Genomic DNA, 18,619 nt, shown 5'->3' on the forward strand with positions numbered 1-18,619 from the left:
CATGTTTTTGTTCTTCAATGAAAAAAAAAAAAAATCTGAAATTGTTAAAGTTATACTTACAAATAAATCTGCTCAAATTATGTTTTGTTCTCAAGTGTTATTTTGCATGGCGTGTCTACTTATAACCAAACAAAAAAAATATGTATATATATATATATATATATATCATATATATACTATATATATTTATGCTTGGATATAATACAGTTCGATTAAATTACCATCAATTCCCATAATTTTCAGATTTTTAATATTTCCAAAATTCCCAAACTTAACTTCCCATGGTAATTTACCGGAAATTGTCGACCCCTTTGCAACTCTACGTACCACACACCCACCTACACAAACATGTACATACATATGATAAAGCTGGGGATGAAGACCAGTTAAAAGCCATAGGTTGTGAGGTCTGGCGGGCTAGGCTAGTGGTATTCACAAAGATTGTCTACCTGGGGGCTATTAACAATAGACCCTGACGTATAGAGTGGCCATGTCAGCCCCTGTTACGAGACTTTACTTTACTTTGTGCAACTTTGAAAAGGGCTAAAGGGGTGTTTGGGACTATGGGCTGTTCCCTGTGGGCCACGGTAACAATGCCTAGGCGGAACAAACACACACATTAGGGGTATGTACACGCATATAAACACACACACACACACACAGTTTATACATCATGCTAATTAAACACTAGCTAACTCTTTGTATCTTATTCCCACACTCAATAATATGCTCATGATCATTGCACTCAACAACAGAAATTGCCAATAAACATTGTAGTTACCTGTAACATGAGCACGAGAAACTTTCTCATGAGAACAGGAAATTTTCTTGTAACCCACAGGAGGGTTTCTGGTGCCCACAGGAGGGTTTCTGGTGCCCACAGGAGGGTTTCCGGTGCACACCAGAAACGTCACTTTATCAATGACAACAAAATAGTGTAAAAAAGGTAATAGGGCTCCTAAAGATTAACAGTACAAAAGTGTCAGGTGAAGGCCAACTAAAGATGAACGGTAAAAAGGGTCAGGTAAGAGGCCTACTAAAGATTAACAGTACTTAAGTGTCAGGTGATAGGCCTACTAAAGATTAACAGTGCTATAGTATCAGGTGATGACCTACTAAAGATTAACAGTCCTAACGTGTCAAGTGCTAGGCCACACTCCCAAACACAGATTTTATTCATGGACTTTTCTTCAGCTTTTAACAGTCAACCCGGCCACCCTCTGCAGCGCAAGACAGGTCCCGATGGAGGCAGATTGTCGAGGCCTTATGTCCCACCTGGGAGGAAGAGGATTAATAATAATAAACCTGTCCTTCTCCCACCACACAGACTCTCTGTACAAAAAGGCACAGCAATGCCTGTTCCTGCTGAGGACACTCAGGAGCATTGATGTCAGACAGGACATTTTAACAGCTGTCTATAAATCACTCATAGGATCTGTACTCACGTTCAACATCACATCCTGGTGACCCTCACCTCTGTCAAAAATAAATCGAAGCTTTCCCGGATCATCAATCAAGGAAGCAAAATAACTGGCAAAACTCAAAATCAAATTTAACCTCAAGCGGTGATTAACGGGGTCCGAGCAAAATTAAAAGTCAAAAACACACTAATGGAAGATATATAAATATAACATACAATTGTCATATTTAAGGAAAGAGGTTCCACTTATAAACCTGAACTGCAGCCTCATTCACATGGTCAAAATGTCTATTGATAAGCACACAACATCCAGAAAACTCAAAGCACACATTTCTCAAGTGAATTAAGGGCTTTCTTCAAAGCATATACCTGAAAAATCTTTGAAATTCTGGGGAAATTAAACATTTGTAGTCAAGAACACTAACGGAAGAAATATAAATATGACAGAGTTAATTATGAAGAAAAATGGTTAATGGAGATGTTCCCCTTAATGCCATACTGTGTCTTGGCAGACCGATTCTTGGAAACTATGAGCCGGAATGTTGATTGTCTGATGAATTTCAGGTGCTGTTCAATGTTGTGTTTCATAAATGAGGGTCAATGCCAGAACGCTCTAATCAGGGTTCGAAGTCCTAACCAAAGAATCACCAGTACACGGCATTATCCCGTTGAGCCACTGACATCCCTGAGCTGCATGAAGCCTCATTCACATCTTGAAAATGTCGATTGATAAGCACACCATCAAGAAAACTCCAAGCACACATTTCACAAGAGAATTAAGGGCTTTCTTAAAAGATTAGGCCTACAGATCTGAAAATTTGCATTGTTAATGGTATCCACCTAATAATAGCCGTATGGTAGTTATACAATAACAAAATGGTCATATATGCAAAATGGGTTGAGACTTTGGACGTTTGGCTTTTCTATGAAATTGTGGGAAAAGTAAACATTTTTATAGCAGAAGACCTGGGTGAAAACAATGCATCTGATTTTAGAGATTAATATGATGAAAGAATTTGGGGTCAATCTCGTAAGGAGAAATAAGGCTAGTTCATATTTTTTTTAAAATAGAGCCACCTTTGGGTGCAGTACCACAATTTGAGTTTATTAGTAGTGGGGGGTATTGGTATCCACCTAATAATAGTCGTATGTTTTATTTATACAATAACAAAATGGTCATATAAGAAAAATGGGCTTACTGCTCCAACTTTATTGGCCAGTATTTCTCAAATGGAACTAAGTAAAACAAATTATGTTCGATGATTTTTGTGAGGCTTGGTCTAAAGATTTTATGTGGCGATTGTGGTGAATTTTTGATTATTTTGTATCCTTCAAATGTTTTTATCATGTTTAGCTTTAATATGAAATTGTGGTAAAAGTATAACTTTTTAGGGCATAAGACCCTGGGATTTATAAATGTGTCTGATTCTAGAGATTAATGCGCCACCTTTGGGTGCAGTACCACAAATTGTAGCCATACCTGAAAATTTCAAGAGTTTTCGATTTACGGTATAGGCTGCAGTATGACTTTTACAGAATTTGAGGGGAAAAAAAAAACGTTACAAAAACAATAGGGGCCAAGCAAATTCGCTGCTTGGACCTCTAATTATCAGTACTCCACAGCCAGGCAGTTAAAAGGAAAGCCAACCTCATTACACAGGATCCCACCCACCCCCTGCACAAGTCCTTCAAACTTCTGCCATCAGGCCGCCGATATAGAGTACCCTTTCTCAGAAAAACATACACAAAAACTCATTCATACCAATTGCCATAAACAGCTTAAATAAACAATGAACAATGGACAAATTAACCCTGACGCACCTGACGCACGTCACTTTACACTTTACACATATCAACAGCTTTTATCTTGTTTATTTTTACAGTTTTTAATATTTATACTTTTTTTAAGATCTATACACACTTTGTGTGCTCTCAGAAATCAATGTTGTATGACTGCCTATCAGTACATTGTCCTGTTTGAATGTTGAGCCACGTCGAATGTGATTTTCTGTTACGACAGACAATAAAGTTTTCTGAATCTGAATCTGAAAGTGTCAAGTAATAGGCTTCCTAAAGATTCCCAACCACCAAAGTAAATTAAAACTGTGTTAAGTTTTATGATAATGCAGGGATGTGTTTGTAAAATATATGTGTAGTAGTAATGTTATTCTAAATGCAACAAAAAATAAGTAAACATGACAGCTTCAGTCTCTCAAATATAAAGATTCTAGTATATATATTCTATATGATTGAAACTGTATATCCTCTCCGTGTTCTCCGACATAATGGAGGAACGTACTTTCAGGGACGTGTGTCCCTGAAAGTACATGTGACATGTGTCTTACGAACAAATTAAGGACTGTTAAATATTGCTGTTTAAAATGAATGTCCATTCGTTCACAATTCCAGCCAAAGCCTCTCACAACATTGAGAGTGCATGCATGCACATGCTATTGATTTATATTCTTTATTTTTTGTTTCTTTACGGTTGTTTGGTTTCTTTATGGATAAAACGGTGGGCTGTAACAGAGAAGGAATACTGACCTAATGACAATAGCCACCGGGGGTTATAAATTGGTCTTGTATACCCCACACGTATTATTTGGATGTGGATTACGTGCGCAAAATCAATTTGTTTTTCTTTACCCATTTGAATGCCAAATTTCCCTAAACATTTGCCTTACACGTTAGGTTTGAATTGTACTGAGGAGAAAAAGGCTATATGTATGACATCAATGACATTTTGTCTAGACACATTTGAAATCCAAATAAGTCCTGCAGTATCTCTAAGAGCAACAACAGCCTAGGATTCACTACATTGCAATAACATTTACATTTGGTCATTTAGCTGACGCTTTCATGCAAAAATGCATACAAGTTAGGCTGAGATAAATGTATCCATACAATCAAAGGATACATTTATCCATACAATAATTAGAAGGAACTGATCCCTTAAAAATACTCACCACAATGCTTCTGCCCATTCCCTTAGCTTTACTGCCCCAGTGTCTATGGCAATAAATTCTTAACATGAAACCATAGAGCTAAGTATGATTGTATGTAGTGACCAAGTATTGATTTTTGATGTGGTTATTACACCTCCATTTTGTGAATACACGAATACACGATACACGATTTGTGCACGTAAGTAGTATGTAAACTGTTTATAATTCTATTTCCATGGTACATAATAGTAATTGTACCAATACAGTTATAGTAGGCTAGTAATAATGTTACAAATTAGGAACATTTTAAAATGAATCAATTAATCCTAGACATCTTAAACTATTGGTTGTCAAAGATGACCTGACCATGACAGAGATTATGATCAAATGTAGGCTTAATTATTATGGGCGGTTTCCTCCTATAATAACAATAATAACAAAGTGGCAAAAACTGAGAGGTGATAACCTTGATATTATATTAACTTCTTGGTTAAGCATTTTTGTTGGTCTGATTCCTCAAAGAGATTTGACATGTTTCTTTGTTTACTACCCTTTGATTACTTTGTGTTTTTAAAATCTATGTAAATAAGTAATACGAGAGGCGTCCCTTGTGTGTTTGTAGTGGGCTGGATTATCTGACTATTTATGGTTTCACTCATCTGTTATTTAATTAAAACACACAGACAACTGCAGATCGGAACGCTGACATATAGGTAGGCCTACCTTTCAATCGATAGTTGTTTCAGCCATTGTTGATGTGTGTGATACTAATAATAAGATCATCATTAGATAAACCCTATTGTTAGCGATGACCAGCGCATTGTTGTTGTTGTTTTGTGGCAAAAAGGCTATACATGTATTGCAGTCGTAATTGCTCTTGAAGGAAACTCCTATATTATGTTTGTTAATTGTTGTATGAATTGAGAGCTTTCAGGTTAACCTTATTTAGGTCTATATAGCATTCGTGAAAAGAATGACAGGAAATGTAGCTCGGCAAACTAAAGCTATGACACAAATGCAATTTGACAAAGCTCAAATGCATACACAGATATAGGCCTACCTCTTCCACCCAGGGGTGTTAAGGACCATTTTGCGCCAAGACTGTTGATCTTTAGCCGAAACGAAAACGTGTCGCTTGGTTGTAACAATTCCCATGCATTGCAAATTTAACCATGTTGATTGATTAGAAGTGTCATTGGTATTTTATTTTGAAGTAAAACAAAGTAAGCCTATGGATACCCGGGTGCTGCTGATGCTCGTCCTTTCAGGTAGGCCTGCAAGTTATGGTGTACATAAATGTCATTTCTTTTCAGAATGAATGTCACAAGTCTCATTCAAACATGTAACGTTTCTACTGCAGCCATTATAAATATCTTGACTAGAAAATGTGTCAATAATAACCAAGGCCTACTCCAATCACGAGTCAATCCATTCAGGGAAGTTTTCTCTATGAATTGTGTTAGTCGGGTCTACTTAACAAAATAAATCAAGCTAAATGTGGTTTCCACTTAACTTTCAAACAGTTTTACATTTATTAAAGGCTGTGGTTAAAGTCAGATTACGACCCATAATGTAGGCCTACGTTCACCATTAGTCTATATTATGTGGTAAAAAAAAATAAAAGTTTCCTTTTTGTACAAAACCTGATAACAACGACACACCTCTTTGCAATCAAAGGAGAATCCTTCTCTGGTGCTGGGCCCGTCAACAAATACATTGCAGTTAACATCCCGATGAGTTGGAGCGCTGCTCGGGAGTACTGCAACAACACTCACCTGGACCTGGCCACCGTCACGACATGGGAGGACCTGCTGATGCTGAGAGCAGCGGCGGGTGGTTCGACGCACTGGATCGAGCCAAACGAGGCCCTAGAAACCATTACGGAGACCATACCCGTGAACCCAAACCCATGGGAATGGTCCTTAGGGTCTATATCAGAATATCTTAATTTTAAATCGGGTGAGCCTGTTGTTAAGTGTGCCATCGGGGTGTGTGTGAAGATGGAGTCAGGTACCTGGATTGACGAAACGTGTTCTTCTCTAAACGATTTTGTTTGTTTTGCTGGTAAGAGAAGATTTTGTTTTTAATTTTAAATGCTATGGAATTTTGTATATCGCAATTTAAAAACAATTGATTTAATAACCTTTAAATATTACTTTCAAAACAAGGTCATCTGAATGTATTCGCTTTGAAGGTCCAATATTGCATTTCAGGTTGTACTCTTTCAAAAACAGTATTACCAAAAATAAATAAATCAGGATTCACTAATTCAGATTCAAAAATTAAGGTTGCAGATATTTGAAATACGATATCCAATACTCTCATATTGAAGTGGTCAAAATACGGACAAGAAAATTCAAGGCATACAATTTAAACTGAAGTAGGAAAGGCTCAAGCAATCAAAACTGAATGTAAGCGAACCGAAGCTGCTGTTTTGTGTTATGCGTTTTCTGAACCCCTGAAAACTTCTGTGCTTATTGAGGTCCGAGTTTGAATATACATAACTAACATAAACCGGATAACTTACCGGTGCCCTAACAGTGCTCCCTGTTGGCCTGTGTTGGGTTTAATTCTCAAGCAGTTTTCCTTGATCACATTAGATGCGATTGCATTCAGTCTCGATTGCTTAGGTCTGTTCTGCTGCTGCTGCACTTCAAGTTTATATGCCTTGAATTTTCCGGTCAGTATCTGACGTGCTATGTGCAAACGTGCAATGCTATGAATTAAATTGTATTTATAGTTCAAAATACAACATTCAATTAAAATTTATTTGACACATTAGTCTACGTTGTTGTTTTCAAATTAAGTGACGACTGAACGCTATTTATTTCTGCCTTAGGACCTCTAACAGATAAACTATACCGTCTCGTCCAACTGAAGCTGACGTGGGAGGCCGCCAGAGACCATTGCCAATTGTATTATCATGACCTCGCTGTGATTGAGTCTGCCGAGGAGAACGAAGAGGTTTTGTCCACATTAAATACATTAACTACTTCTGCATGGATCGGTTTATACAGAGAGCCCTGGGTCTTGTCTGATGGGTGCAAAGACGTTCTCATTTACTGGTCTCCAGAACCAGAAGAGCCTCCAAAATCAGACAAGCATTCTTCCAGTCGCCTTGAAAGTACAATTGAGGAACACACAGCCGACAATTTGGCGCAATGCGCCAAATTGGTTTGGGGCAGATTAAGTGACCACGACTGTGAGGATGTGCACCCGTTTATCTGCAATAGAGGTGAGCAGCCAATTAAACATGGAATGCATCGCTTTTTCTCGTCATACATTGCTTATCTTACTTCTAGCAGTATTATACTAGTCTAAATATTGTAGCGACCCAGCAGGACTATGTGGGGGATTGATGGGGAGTTTGTGGGGGGAAGGAGTTGCCCTAGTTCAGCCTGATAGGCCAGTTGGGATAGGGGGCGGGAACAGCTAGCCAGTGTTCGGGTTCGCTATATTGTTTTGGGCACTTCTCCAACCCCGTAGTTAGTTGTACGGAAAGGATAATTAAGCCTGATTCTCCGGTTAAACGTCAGCCCCTCTGTGTCCTCATCATTGCGCTAGTTAGCCCCCGCAGTGTCGGGCCGCGAACGCTACAATATTCATATATTCCCTTCTCTGTGTTGCTCGCACAGCTCTAAGACAGAGAAGAACAAAGATAACAATGCAGTCCAGCTTGGATCTGACAAACCCAAACGCTCAGGACAACGTCCTACTACAAGTAAGACTACACACATATTTATCTTAAAGCTGCATTCAACACTTTATTTAAACCCCAGAAACGTAACCACCTTCAGTTAAACACATGTTATTTATGAATAACAGAATCAGATGATCCTGAACACTTATTTGTCCATACGCTTGTACTTTTAGCTATATTATTGCTTTATATATTTACTCAACATCAATATTCCACAATCTCTAAATGAACATGTTTTTGTAATTTACTGCACACATTTCAAAGCAATTATCCTTTGAGTGAATCGAAATACAAGGGTGGTTATTTCTGATTTGCTAAAGTTGTCTGTGAACATGGAACAGGAATGTTACTTGGAGATAACTTTATGTGTGTTGGTCTACGCTAGTCAGCAGTTTGCATTTAGTTATTTAACTTCCAAATTCAGATTGTGATATGTTCATAATGAACAGTTACCATAGGCTATATACTTCAACGGTCTCTTTGCTATTGATGAAGATGAAGAAGATTTTAGAAGAATACATAGATTGTTACAGTTGTTTCTGTTCCTCTACTCAGATGTCTGCACATCTGGCCAGCACTGGAATGACTGACTTCCACCTGAGCTGGAGCACTCCGCCACAGGAACTTGATCCAGCAGTCTGGAAGGCTGACAAGGACCAATGTTAATGTTAGGTTCACAGAGTAGCATGGCTGCGCTTGATCACTTGCTCCCGCTTCTTGAGTAATAGAGCTATATTTTAGTTTGAGAAATGTATTTAAAAGTATGATGGTGGTTAATTCATACATTACTTTGAAAAACTATAAAATAATAGCCGTTTCTTTTGTTGACAACAATGCAAAATGTAGGCCTTTATCCCTGTGTACCGTACACTGGAACATTTATATTGATATCGATTAATTCGAGGCATATATTTTGTGTCGCTATTTGGTCATTTTTAAGACAGGACGACCCTGTCTTAAAATTGAAAAGTTAACTTGCATAATTTAAACTTCTTAAGTTGTTGTTGCCCAGCCGGGAGTATATCAGCATAGTTTAGATTGTAGTTGTTAGCTGCAGTTCAAGTTTGACGCGAGAAAATAATGTCATCACATGTGTGGCATGTGGTCACAACCATGTATGTATCTTCACTCTCAGAACACGTCATCCGAGGGAAAGCGCTGCATAATGAGCTGAGTTGTAGTTCCTGTCATGCTCAGGGTCCTATGGAGAGCAGGCCATGTCACTGAGTCTTGGTTGATGCTTGAGAACGGATTCCAATGGCTCTGTTGAATTGTCAAATATGTTATGATTAATACATAATCTTAAATGTTATAAAACTTTATTATTTATTTGAACTAAATCATAGATGGAAACATGTATTATGATATAAAATGTAATTTGATACAATATGTTATAACATGTAATCATAGACATTGGAAACAGACATGTTAGATTTGTAAAGACATTAAAAACTTCAGTTATGTGGTATCTTCGTGTATCAAGTCTTTAGAAAGTGAAGCTCAAAACATTTGTAAACATGTCTCCACATATTCCTCTGATCTCAAATCTTAACGGCAAAATAAACCAAACTTTTCCAGTCTCCAGTCTTGACCACTTAAAAAAACGATGACAGAGTTCCTTGACAGAGGAACTCTCAGCCTATAAAACCAATTTCATGTAAACAACATTAATGTACCCATCAAAATACAGAGATCTCCTCAGTTATGACTGTTAGTTAGGCCAGTGTGTTCTTTTTTAAATTCTCTGTCATAGGGTATAAACATTAGCTGTGTGATACCACTTTTATCAGTGCATGTGTAACTTTCAAGGTTTTCCATATTTAATTTCCCTTTCGTACAAACAAAATTTATGAAATCTGCTAGCCTCTTCACACAAACCATTTAGTTCCTGTTTGAAACCATAACCCAACCACCAGTCTGGATTCGGTTTCTAATTTTACAGATTTCAATAGCCAGAAAAATCGAAATCAGAAACGTCTTTTCGTTCATGGTTCCAACATACTTACTAAAATGTAATACATCCTAATAATCGAGGTATGGTTATTCAATGAGGTAAGAAGGGAATTGTGATATATATATAATGTAGAACACAAACTATACAATCATGGGATGCCACTGACTGACTAAGGGTTTTTCACTGTTCAAAAGACGACCGTCTTTCCTCTTCTTGTCTGCAATATCCCTCTTGGATTGCCAATCCTCACTGGATTTTCTAACCTAGAAAAGGGGCCCCAACACCCGTAGGCCCACAGGGTCAATGTTGTTGATTATTGTAGTGGTAATCTGATGAAGGGCAGATATGTCTAAGAATATATATCCCCTCATAACATGACATCCACTCATGACACGCCCTTAAGGAACCTACACATGACGAGCTTTCAGCCTCATTGTACCAATGTTATCCTATAGAGTTGAGCGTTGACGTCCAACCTTGCGCTGAGGCTAGCCTGGGCGTGGCACACAGCCCATGTTCGTTTCACGTTCTAGAACTAACGTGATCTAAAGACTGGCATTTCTTTGTTTCTAAACTGTGATCCAAGCTTAAAGAATCAAAGAACTGTTGTTGGATGGCTTCATTCCGATGCCCACCCTAGCGCCCTTTGCTTTGCTGAAAGCTCATTATGCATTGACTACTTTGTGCTCAGCTTTAATATGTCTGAGGTTATATGTTTAAACACCCTGGCACGAAGTGGAGCTTTCAATTTATATTGAGCCTGTATATTGCCATTCCACACATTACATATTAAAATGAGTGTTAAATTCAATCACAGCAGGCAAGGGGAGGGAAAAGTGTGAAGGTGGTGGCAGGCATCTGCATAGACCCTTAGTAAAATATTCCCCAGGGCTCTCCAAGAGTGTATACCAGTCATGGCGGCTGTTAATAGTATGCTGCCTTCAGACATAGAAGCCGGAGTCTAGAGGTTGAGTGAAGAAACACATGGGCTGTGGGACGGAGCCGATGTGCGGCACTCCACTCCAGCAGTTCTCCGCTCCAGACAGGTTCCTCTTGGGGTACTCCCCTCCAGAAGGGTTCCCTTTGGGGTACTCCGCTCCAGACAGGTTCCTCTTGGGGTACTCCCCTCCAGAAGGGTTCCCTTTGGGGTACTCCGCTCCAGACAGGTTCCTCTTGGGATACTCTGCTCCAGAAGGGTTCCCTTTGGGGTACTCCGCTCCAGACAGGTTCCTCTTGGGGTTCCCCTCTCCAGAAGGGTTCCTCTTGGGGTTCCCCTCTCCAGACGTGTTCCCCACTCCAGACAGGTTCCTCTTGGGGTTCCCCTCTCCAGAAGGGTTCCTCTTGGGGTTCCCCTCTCCAGACGTGTTCCCCACTCCAGACAGGTTCCTCTTGGGGTTTCCCTCTCCAGAAGGGTTCCTCTTGGGGTAATCCTCTCTAGAAGGGTTCCCCTTGGCGTAATCCTCTCCAGACGGGTTCCCCTTGGCGTAATCCTCTCCAGCGGGGTTCCCCTTGGCGTAATCCTCTCCAGACAGGATCCTCTTGGGGTTCCCCTCTCCAGAGGAGGACTTCCTCTTGGGCTTCTCCAGGTCCTTCAGGTCCTCCAACATCTCCTGGATCAGCGGGGGCATTGAGATGGGGATCTCCGTCTTCAATGTGACTACTCGCTCGGCACCTGTTGTCACATGATACGCTTATCATGAGCAATAATTCAGCTTCCTTCTCCATTTTTTACTCAAACCATTCCTTCCCTTATATTGAACTATATTAGCCTTAACTTTGACAAATATCCTTTATGCATATCCTTTTTTTTTTACAATCCTAAGGACTCCCATTGGTTAATCGAAGCCTATTGACCTTCTAGGACCTTCTTTGGATATCATGAGAACACAGTGCATTATGTTGAGTTCTGAATTCAATCCTCCCCTGGCTTCCCACCCAAATCACCAATATGGCCGCTAGGTCACTGAGGCCTATTTGCAACCCGGATTACCTTTGGCACTGATGCAGCGCAGATCGGCGATCTTCATGAGGGCCTTGGGGAACACCAGGGGCATGCTGGGCCGGCGCTGGCGGGAATAGACCTTCAGGGCCTCCAGCAGGGGCTCCTGCAGCACCTCCACCTTGGAGGGCTCCTCCAGGTCCTGGCGGTCTGGGTAGGAGGTAGGAAAGACCGCATGGTTTCAATAAAGGTCTGGTCGGGAGCCACACAATGTCAACCCTTTGAGGACACTCTGAAACCGAAGTACCTCCGGACACCAGACAGATGGCGCTGAGGAGCCCGCTCTCCGTCTCGTCCATCTCCAGGGGCAGCAGCTGGCCGGCAAACGTGAACACCTGGTCGGTAAGCGGACCGAACCCAGCGTTGTGGACCTGGGTCCGGGTGAGGGTGAGGCCGTCGGAGAAGGTCATGGTGTCCTGGTCCGGAGTGTAGCGCGTGCAGATCCTCAAGATCTAAATCAGGAGACATGATGTGGGTTGGGTGTGAAATGATAAAGGTCTGATTGTTTGTGATAAACGCAACGCTTTGTATATTGTCTATTATTTACCAATTTAGCACCTAACAGTGTCATGTTATTTTACATGCATGTCATTAAAAAGCAGGTAGAGGTTAGGCATCTTGTTCAAAGATGGTTGCAGGGAGCTTGCGGTAATTGGTGTTTTAACCCGGGACCTTTTGACTGGGAGTCAAACACCCTAAGAACTAGCCACACTTAATTGTAACATTCAAATCGTACATTCCCATGTATATAGAGTGATGTAAATATTCAATGTACATGGAAAATACCCAAGGGATAACATTCCGGATTTCTCTAGCAATAGTGGGGCTATCCATCGGCTACTGCTTAGTTTTAATGTAAAATGGATGATATTAGTTTTGAGTTATGTGATCAATATGCTGAATGGGGAAAATATCAAAAACATTTTAAAGGTCTCTCGTCCTCAACAACCTCAGCACCCTGGTAACGGAGAGAAAGGGAAGCAGAGACTAATCAATACATTAACTTGGCCTTTCTGCTTCTGTGGATCAATCCCCACAATTTATTGATATAATTGTTTCACGGAAAATCATCTACATCTCCAGGGCTAAATAACGTACATCTTATCTTCCAAATGACATTAAGGCCAATTCCTGCTTCTACTCACCAGGATGTCAAGGCAGGCAGTTTTCAGCAGAGTGATCTGGTCGGGCATGGTCAGGCCTGTGAAGCCTGGCACTCGCTTGGCGAACTCCACCACCTTAATGATGCATTTGGTGGCCAGTTCGCTGAACTTATCCCAGAGCCCAAGGTCCAGCCGGACCCTTTGGTCGGAGCTTGAATGCTACGATGGGAGAAGTGGGGATCGATGGGAGAGACTGGTGGTTAAACTACATCAAATGACCCACAAATACCCACGGAGGACTACAGAGAGTAGTACACAGAACATCTAAAAAACATAAAACATTTTTAAGGTCTGTTGTATAAATGTTAAGGTTTATTTCTTAAAAATTATTTTTTTACAAAAATGACCATTTTATTATATAAGGATTCTTCTTTCTGTGTGGTCCTCAAAAGGAATATATATTTGTTAACCGCCCAGAGAGAAGCGTACAGTTGATCCATGATGTCACCATGGTGACCACAGGGCTTGCCATAGCGACCTGGGGGATCACTGTGTTGTCGACCTACCATGGTGTACTTTCCCAGCTGGCAGAGGGCGGGGAAGGTGTCCCTGTGGGCCCGGCAGATCTTCTCCACCACCAGACCCAGCTCTGCGCTCAGCTCGTAGGTCTCCAGCACCGCCATCTTCACCGCCGCCGTGCGCTCCTTCTTCTTGTTGCGGTCATTCCTCACCGCTGGGAGGGGAGGACCGGAAGGAAGAAGGGAGATCAGAAACAGAGGATGGTTCAAATGGCGTGGAAAACATTTGAGTGGCATGGGTCACAAACAAGGGTCCATGGGGGGAGACACGTGTGTTTAAAGGCCTTTTTAGGACATGCTTTTTATATTTGTAAAGAATCTCTCCCTGCACCTCCCCTCCTCTCCACCTCCCCTCCTCTCATCTCCTTCTTTCCTCATCCCTCACTCTCTCTCCCCCCTGGTCTAGCTGCCCTACATACGAGTGCTGTTTAAATCCTGGCTAGCAAAGAACTCACTCGATTCTAGACCAATCGGAGTAACAGCAGCAGCAGCAGTGGTCTAGTTACAGATAATCCATGCTACATGCATTGAACAGATGTGTGTTATCTGATCTGTCTGATTGCTATTAAGGAGCTGTGGTGAAGGCCCCGACCCCCGCTCTAGGCTATAAATACACACATAAACACGCACACGCACACGCACACACACAAAACACACTAAAATATGTTTTTGTGTTCATCCCTCATTGAGTCAATCTGGGTCAACGGAGCTTTGTGGCAATGCGGAGCAGAATATGATGGTTTCAGAGGAAAGCTGACTAGTGGGGGCACTTACTATGCTTCACTGCACTCACATCATGCAACGTTTCACCCTCTGTCTCACACACCATAGAAGGAAAGTTCCCCCAGTTAGATGGTCATCATTATGTAACTATTAAAAAAACCCCACATTTTTACATAACTTTCTCTGTAGCTGGAGGAAATGAATCAGTCATATATGGGCTCTTATAAAGACTGCAACGGGCTTACACGCATGGCTGAAAAAAGTTTCCATGATCCAATCAAATCCTGAATGATCAAATCTGTGAATGTGTGTCTGCATGCATGTGTGTGTGTGAGTGCATTTGTGCGTGTGTGTGTGTGTGTGTGTATGTGTGACACCCTGCAATGAATGGACTGCATTGATTAAGTTTGTTCGATTAGTCTGGTTTGCTCAATATATTTAGTCTGATTGATTGAGTTAATTAGTTTGATTTGAATTAGTCTGGTTTGTTTGATGGATTTAGTCTGATTGATTGAGTTAGTTTTATTGATTCAGTCTGATAGATATAGGGTGTTGGGGTATGGTCACTTACATTCCCTTGACATGCCCACAGCGAAGCACTTGTGCAGCCGACAGTACTGACAGCGGTTCCTGGTGATCTTATTGACCATACACTTCCTGTCCTTGTGACACTTGTATGCCATGTTCTTCTGGACGCTACGTCGAAAGAAGCCCTGCGTTGTCACGGTGATAATGTTAAGTTTGTATTCATGATGCAGCTCTTTGTTATTTCTCAGTGCCATTATTTACAATTTTTCCTTTTCCATATTAAGCAACTTCTAATCCAGGCTTCATGTGAAAATGTAATGGCATTACTCTAAAACATTGCAGTAATACATTACACACAGTTATACCCCACTCATGCCAAGGGCCCCTAAATCATTTCGCAAGCACACCACCAATATAACATAACATGTTAAATCAAGCATTGAAATAAATGTAAATGTCAATTTTGAACCATTCGGCTAACAGTGGAACACCCTGACATGCTGACCAGTCTGTCCAGCCCTGACCATCCTGATATCAATATATATATAATATAAACATTTCCATATCGACTCCTCACCTTGCAGCCCTCACAGGCGCTGACGCCGTAGTGGTAGCCGGATGACGTGTCCTGGCACACGAAGCAAGGCTTGTAGGTACGAGGGGGCGGGGCCAGAGGAGAGGCAGGGCTAGTGAGCACGTCCTCCGAGCTGGAGCTGGAGCTCTGGCTCTCACCTGCTGCACAGTGGACTCACTTTAATAACCACCATGAGGAAACTGATGCTAACTATTACTAATAAAGATCAATGATGTTCATAAAGGATTAAGGATAAATTAATAATAAATTGGTAATTATGATGATTAATGTTATACTATTATTTCTAATGGGAAGAAGAAGAAGAAGAAGAAGAAGAAGAAGAAGAAGAAGAAGAAGAAGAAGAAGAAGAAGAAGAACTAATATCTTCGAGAATGATGAACAATAAATTCATCATTCTCAGAATACATTTATAGTGACATTTTCAATAAATTTAATGAAAACATGAACATACTGACTTTGCTAAATAAAATAAGAGGATACAAGAAATACAAATAAGTAATTAATCAATTAGTTTGATTTTGGTAAAGGGAGCATAACTATACCATGGTACGAGCTCTCCTGCTCTTCATAAGACTGACTAAGAGAATCTGCAGAAAGAAAGAGAGGGAGATTTTTTAAACCACGGGTCTTTGCAAGAGGTTCAATGTAATTGCAAGAGATGTAAAATATTTTACATCAACAAAAACATCCAAATTACAATGGAACACTTGAGTCATACAATTGTTCTTTATTATTGACGTCTTATCTAATATATATATATATATATATATATATATATATATATATATATATATATATATATAATATAAGCTAGAATTTTGATCTATATATATATATATATATATATTACTATTGCCTACCCCACCTTTTAAGGGATATATATATATATATATATATATATATACAGTATATCCCTTAAAGGTGGGGTAGGCAATAGTAAGCTAGAATTTTTTAGTAACCAACCCACAAAATCCCATCCCTGCCTATAGGCCTCCCTCCAAAACCACATGACTTGCTAGCTTTTAAATTTTTCAGACTTGCTATACAATCAGCAGTCACCAACGTTTACCACGGGGCCCACAAGGTTTAGCCCCGTAATCTTTCTGAAGGCAAAATTAAGCATATAAAAAGAAAAAAACCATAACAATAGTTTGCAAAACGTCCTATCTGCGACGATAAATCGGCCAAATGACTAATCGGTCGACCTCTAGCCGAGTAGGTAGGTAGACTGACAGGAAGGCCTTCCAATAATGAGCAAATCATTCAGTTTGCCGAAGGAAAGGATTGGATGAGCTTATTACAGCCTTCCTTTGCCCGATTGCTGCAGAATGTTAAAAAAGTATTCTAAAACAAATGGCCTACCCTAATATAACTGGTTAACATGCTGACATAAAACCTACTCTGCGTGATTTCTGTTCCGCTCGCCGTCCAAGCAGGACTTTGAACACAAAGATGCCTTGAACCCTGCATGGAGGTAGGGGGTGTATTACGTGGAAATAAATGGGGGACCCCTCGTTCCATTTTAGGGCTTTAGTGTGTCCGCCACAAGGACCAAGAAAGGGCTTTTCATAGAGGGACAAAAAAATGACTCGTCCTCTCCCTTGAACCCGTGGCCCCTGGTTGAACCTGGCTCACAGGGCCAAACCAGGACGGCCCGGTTGGCCCCTCTCTCACAGAGGGTAACAATGCAGATACACGATGGCCGAGTGTGAATGAGAGCCAGACAGAAAAACAGAGAGATAGAGTGGGAGAAAGAGAGAGAGAGAAAGGACCTGAGTGACAGGGATACTGAAAAAGAGAGAAGAGCGCGAGAAAATTTGTGGTCTGTGTGTGGAGTGTGGTTAAAAACTATTTCAATGACATTAATGGCGACATACCTTATTGTAAATATGTTTTTAATAGGAGAAGACAACATATGTAATGACATTGAATAAGGATTTAGGATTGACTGAAAACGTGTTTGCAGGAAGTATATCCTGTTTAGAAGTATACCAAAATACTTTTGTTTGAAAAGTTTGGTGCGTGTTAAAGAGACTTGTGTCATAGGCTGAGTGTGATTTAGATGAGACTAGAGAGGGACAGAGACTGAGGTTGATATAAACGGAGGGGGAGCGAGTGACCTAGACTGGGAGGGGGAGAAGGGAGACAGTGAGAAAAAGAATGGGAGAGAGACCGATATTATGAGAGGTAGGGGGAGAGAGCGAATGGTAGAAACGGGGGGGGGGGGGGGGGGCTGCAGAAGTCTAGATGTTGTCTGACCTCTTGGGCTGGTGACCGACTGGTGAACCCAGTGTGTGAATACACTGACAGTCTCTTTCGAACTGAGCGAACCCCCATTCACCATCAGTTCATCAATACCCCAAGTTTAACACAACTATCAGAGTGCATGTAGTTGACCTAAAATAAAAAGGAACGGCACCAAGAATAACAACAATAATTATTGTTATAAAAAATAGCAGTAACAACCATACACTAACCACAACCGCTACTTCCACAATAATAATAATTTAAAATAATAATAATAATAATACAATATGGGATAACAATAATAATAATAATAATAATAATAATAATAATAATAATAGATTAATATAGGCCTCAAGGGACATATATTTTCTCTACTATCAAGAGGGCGAAATCTCCCAACAGCATTGTCTAAATGTCAGTGATATCAATGATTTGTATCAAGCCTGGTTATTTAACTTACATTCAGTGGAACAAGTCCGATGCACTTGCCAGTCGGGCCCCGTGAAATCAACGAAGCAAGTTGCAAAAGACTGCTCCTCATTTGGCAGATAACACGGACTCGTATAAAAATCCAGATTTTCTCCCGGGCCGACTGCCAGAAAATCCATATAGTCAAACATTATATCAAGTGTTAACTCTACGATAAAAACAACTCTATTGACAAAGAAGCTATGTCAAAATAAAAACAAAATTGTTTAATCGCAACATTGAAGGTAAAAGACGTAGAGGTATCCAAGAAATCGTTTATTTTCCCTTGGATTTCGATTTCGATTAATACAAATACGCTGTCGTTTTTCGTAAAAAGTGATCTCCAATCATAGCGTGCG

General features: G+C 40.5%; 1 protein-coding gene across 1 annotated transcript; it reads right to left on the reverse strand.

Annotated features, from left to right (window-relative positions):
* Positions 1 to 10,960: 10,960 nt before the first annotated feature.
* Positions 10,961 to 18,412, reverse strand: LOC307087095 (retinoic acid receptor beta-like; the record flags this gene model as incomplete). The annotated part of the gene is made up of 9 exons (XM_079752544.1): positions 10,961 to 11,691; positions 12,010 to 12,168; positions 12,266 to 12,470; positions 13,164 to 13,340; positions 13,688 to 13,854; positions 14,994 to 15,135; positions 15,528 to 15,682; positions 16,088 to 16,132; positions 18,253 to 18,412. The coding sequence occupies 9 exons, from the start codon at positions 18,410 to 18,412 to the stop codon at positions 10,961 to 10,963; spliced, it is 1,941 nt and encodes a 646-aa protein (XP_079608670.1).
* Positions 18,413 to 18,619: the final 207 nt, after the last annotated feature.

The sequence above is a fragment of the Pollachius pollachius genome (assembly GCF_949987615.1).
Source record: "Pollachius pollachius genome assembly, chromosome: 1".
In the NCBI taxonomy this organism is placed as follows: domain Eukaryota; kingdom Metazoa; phylum Chordata; class Actinopteri; order Gadiformes; family Gadidae; genus Pollachius; species Pollachius pollachius.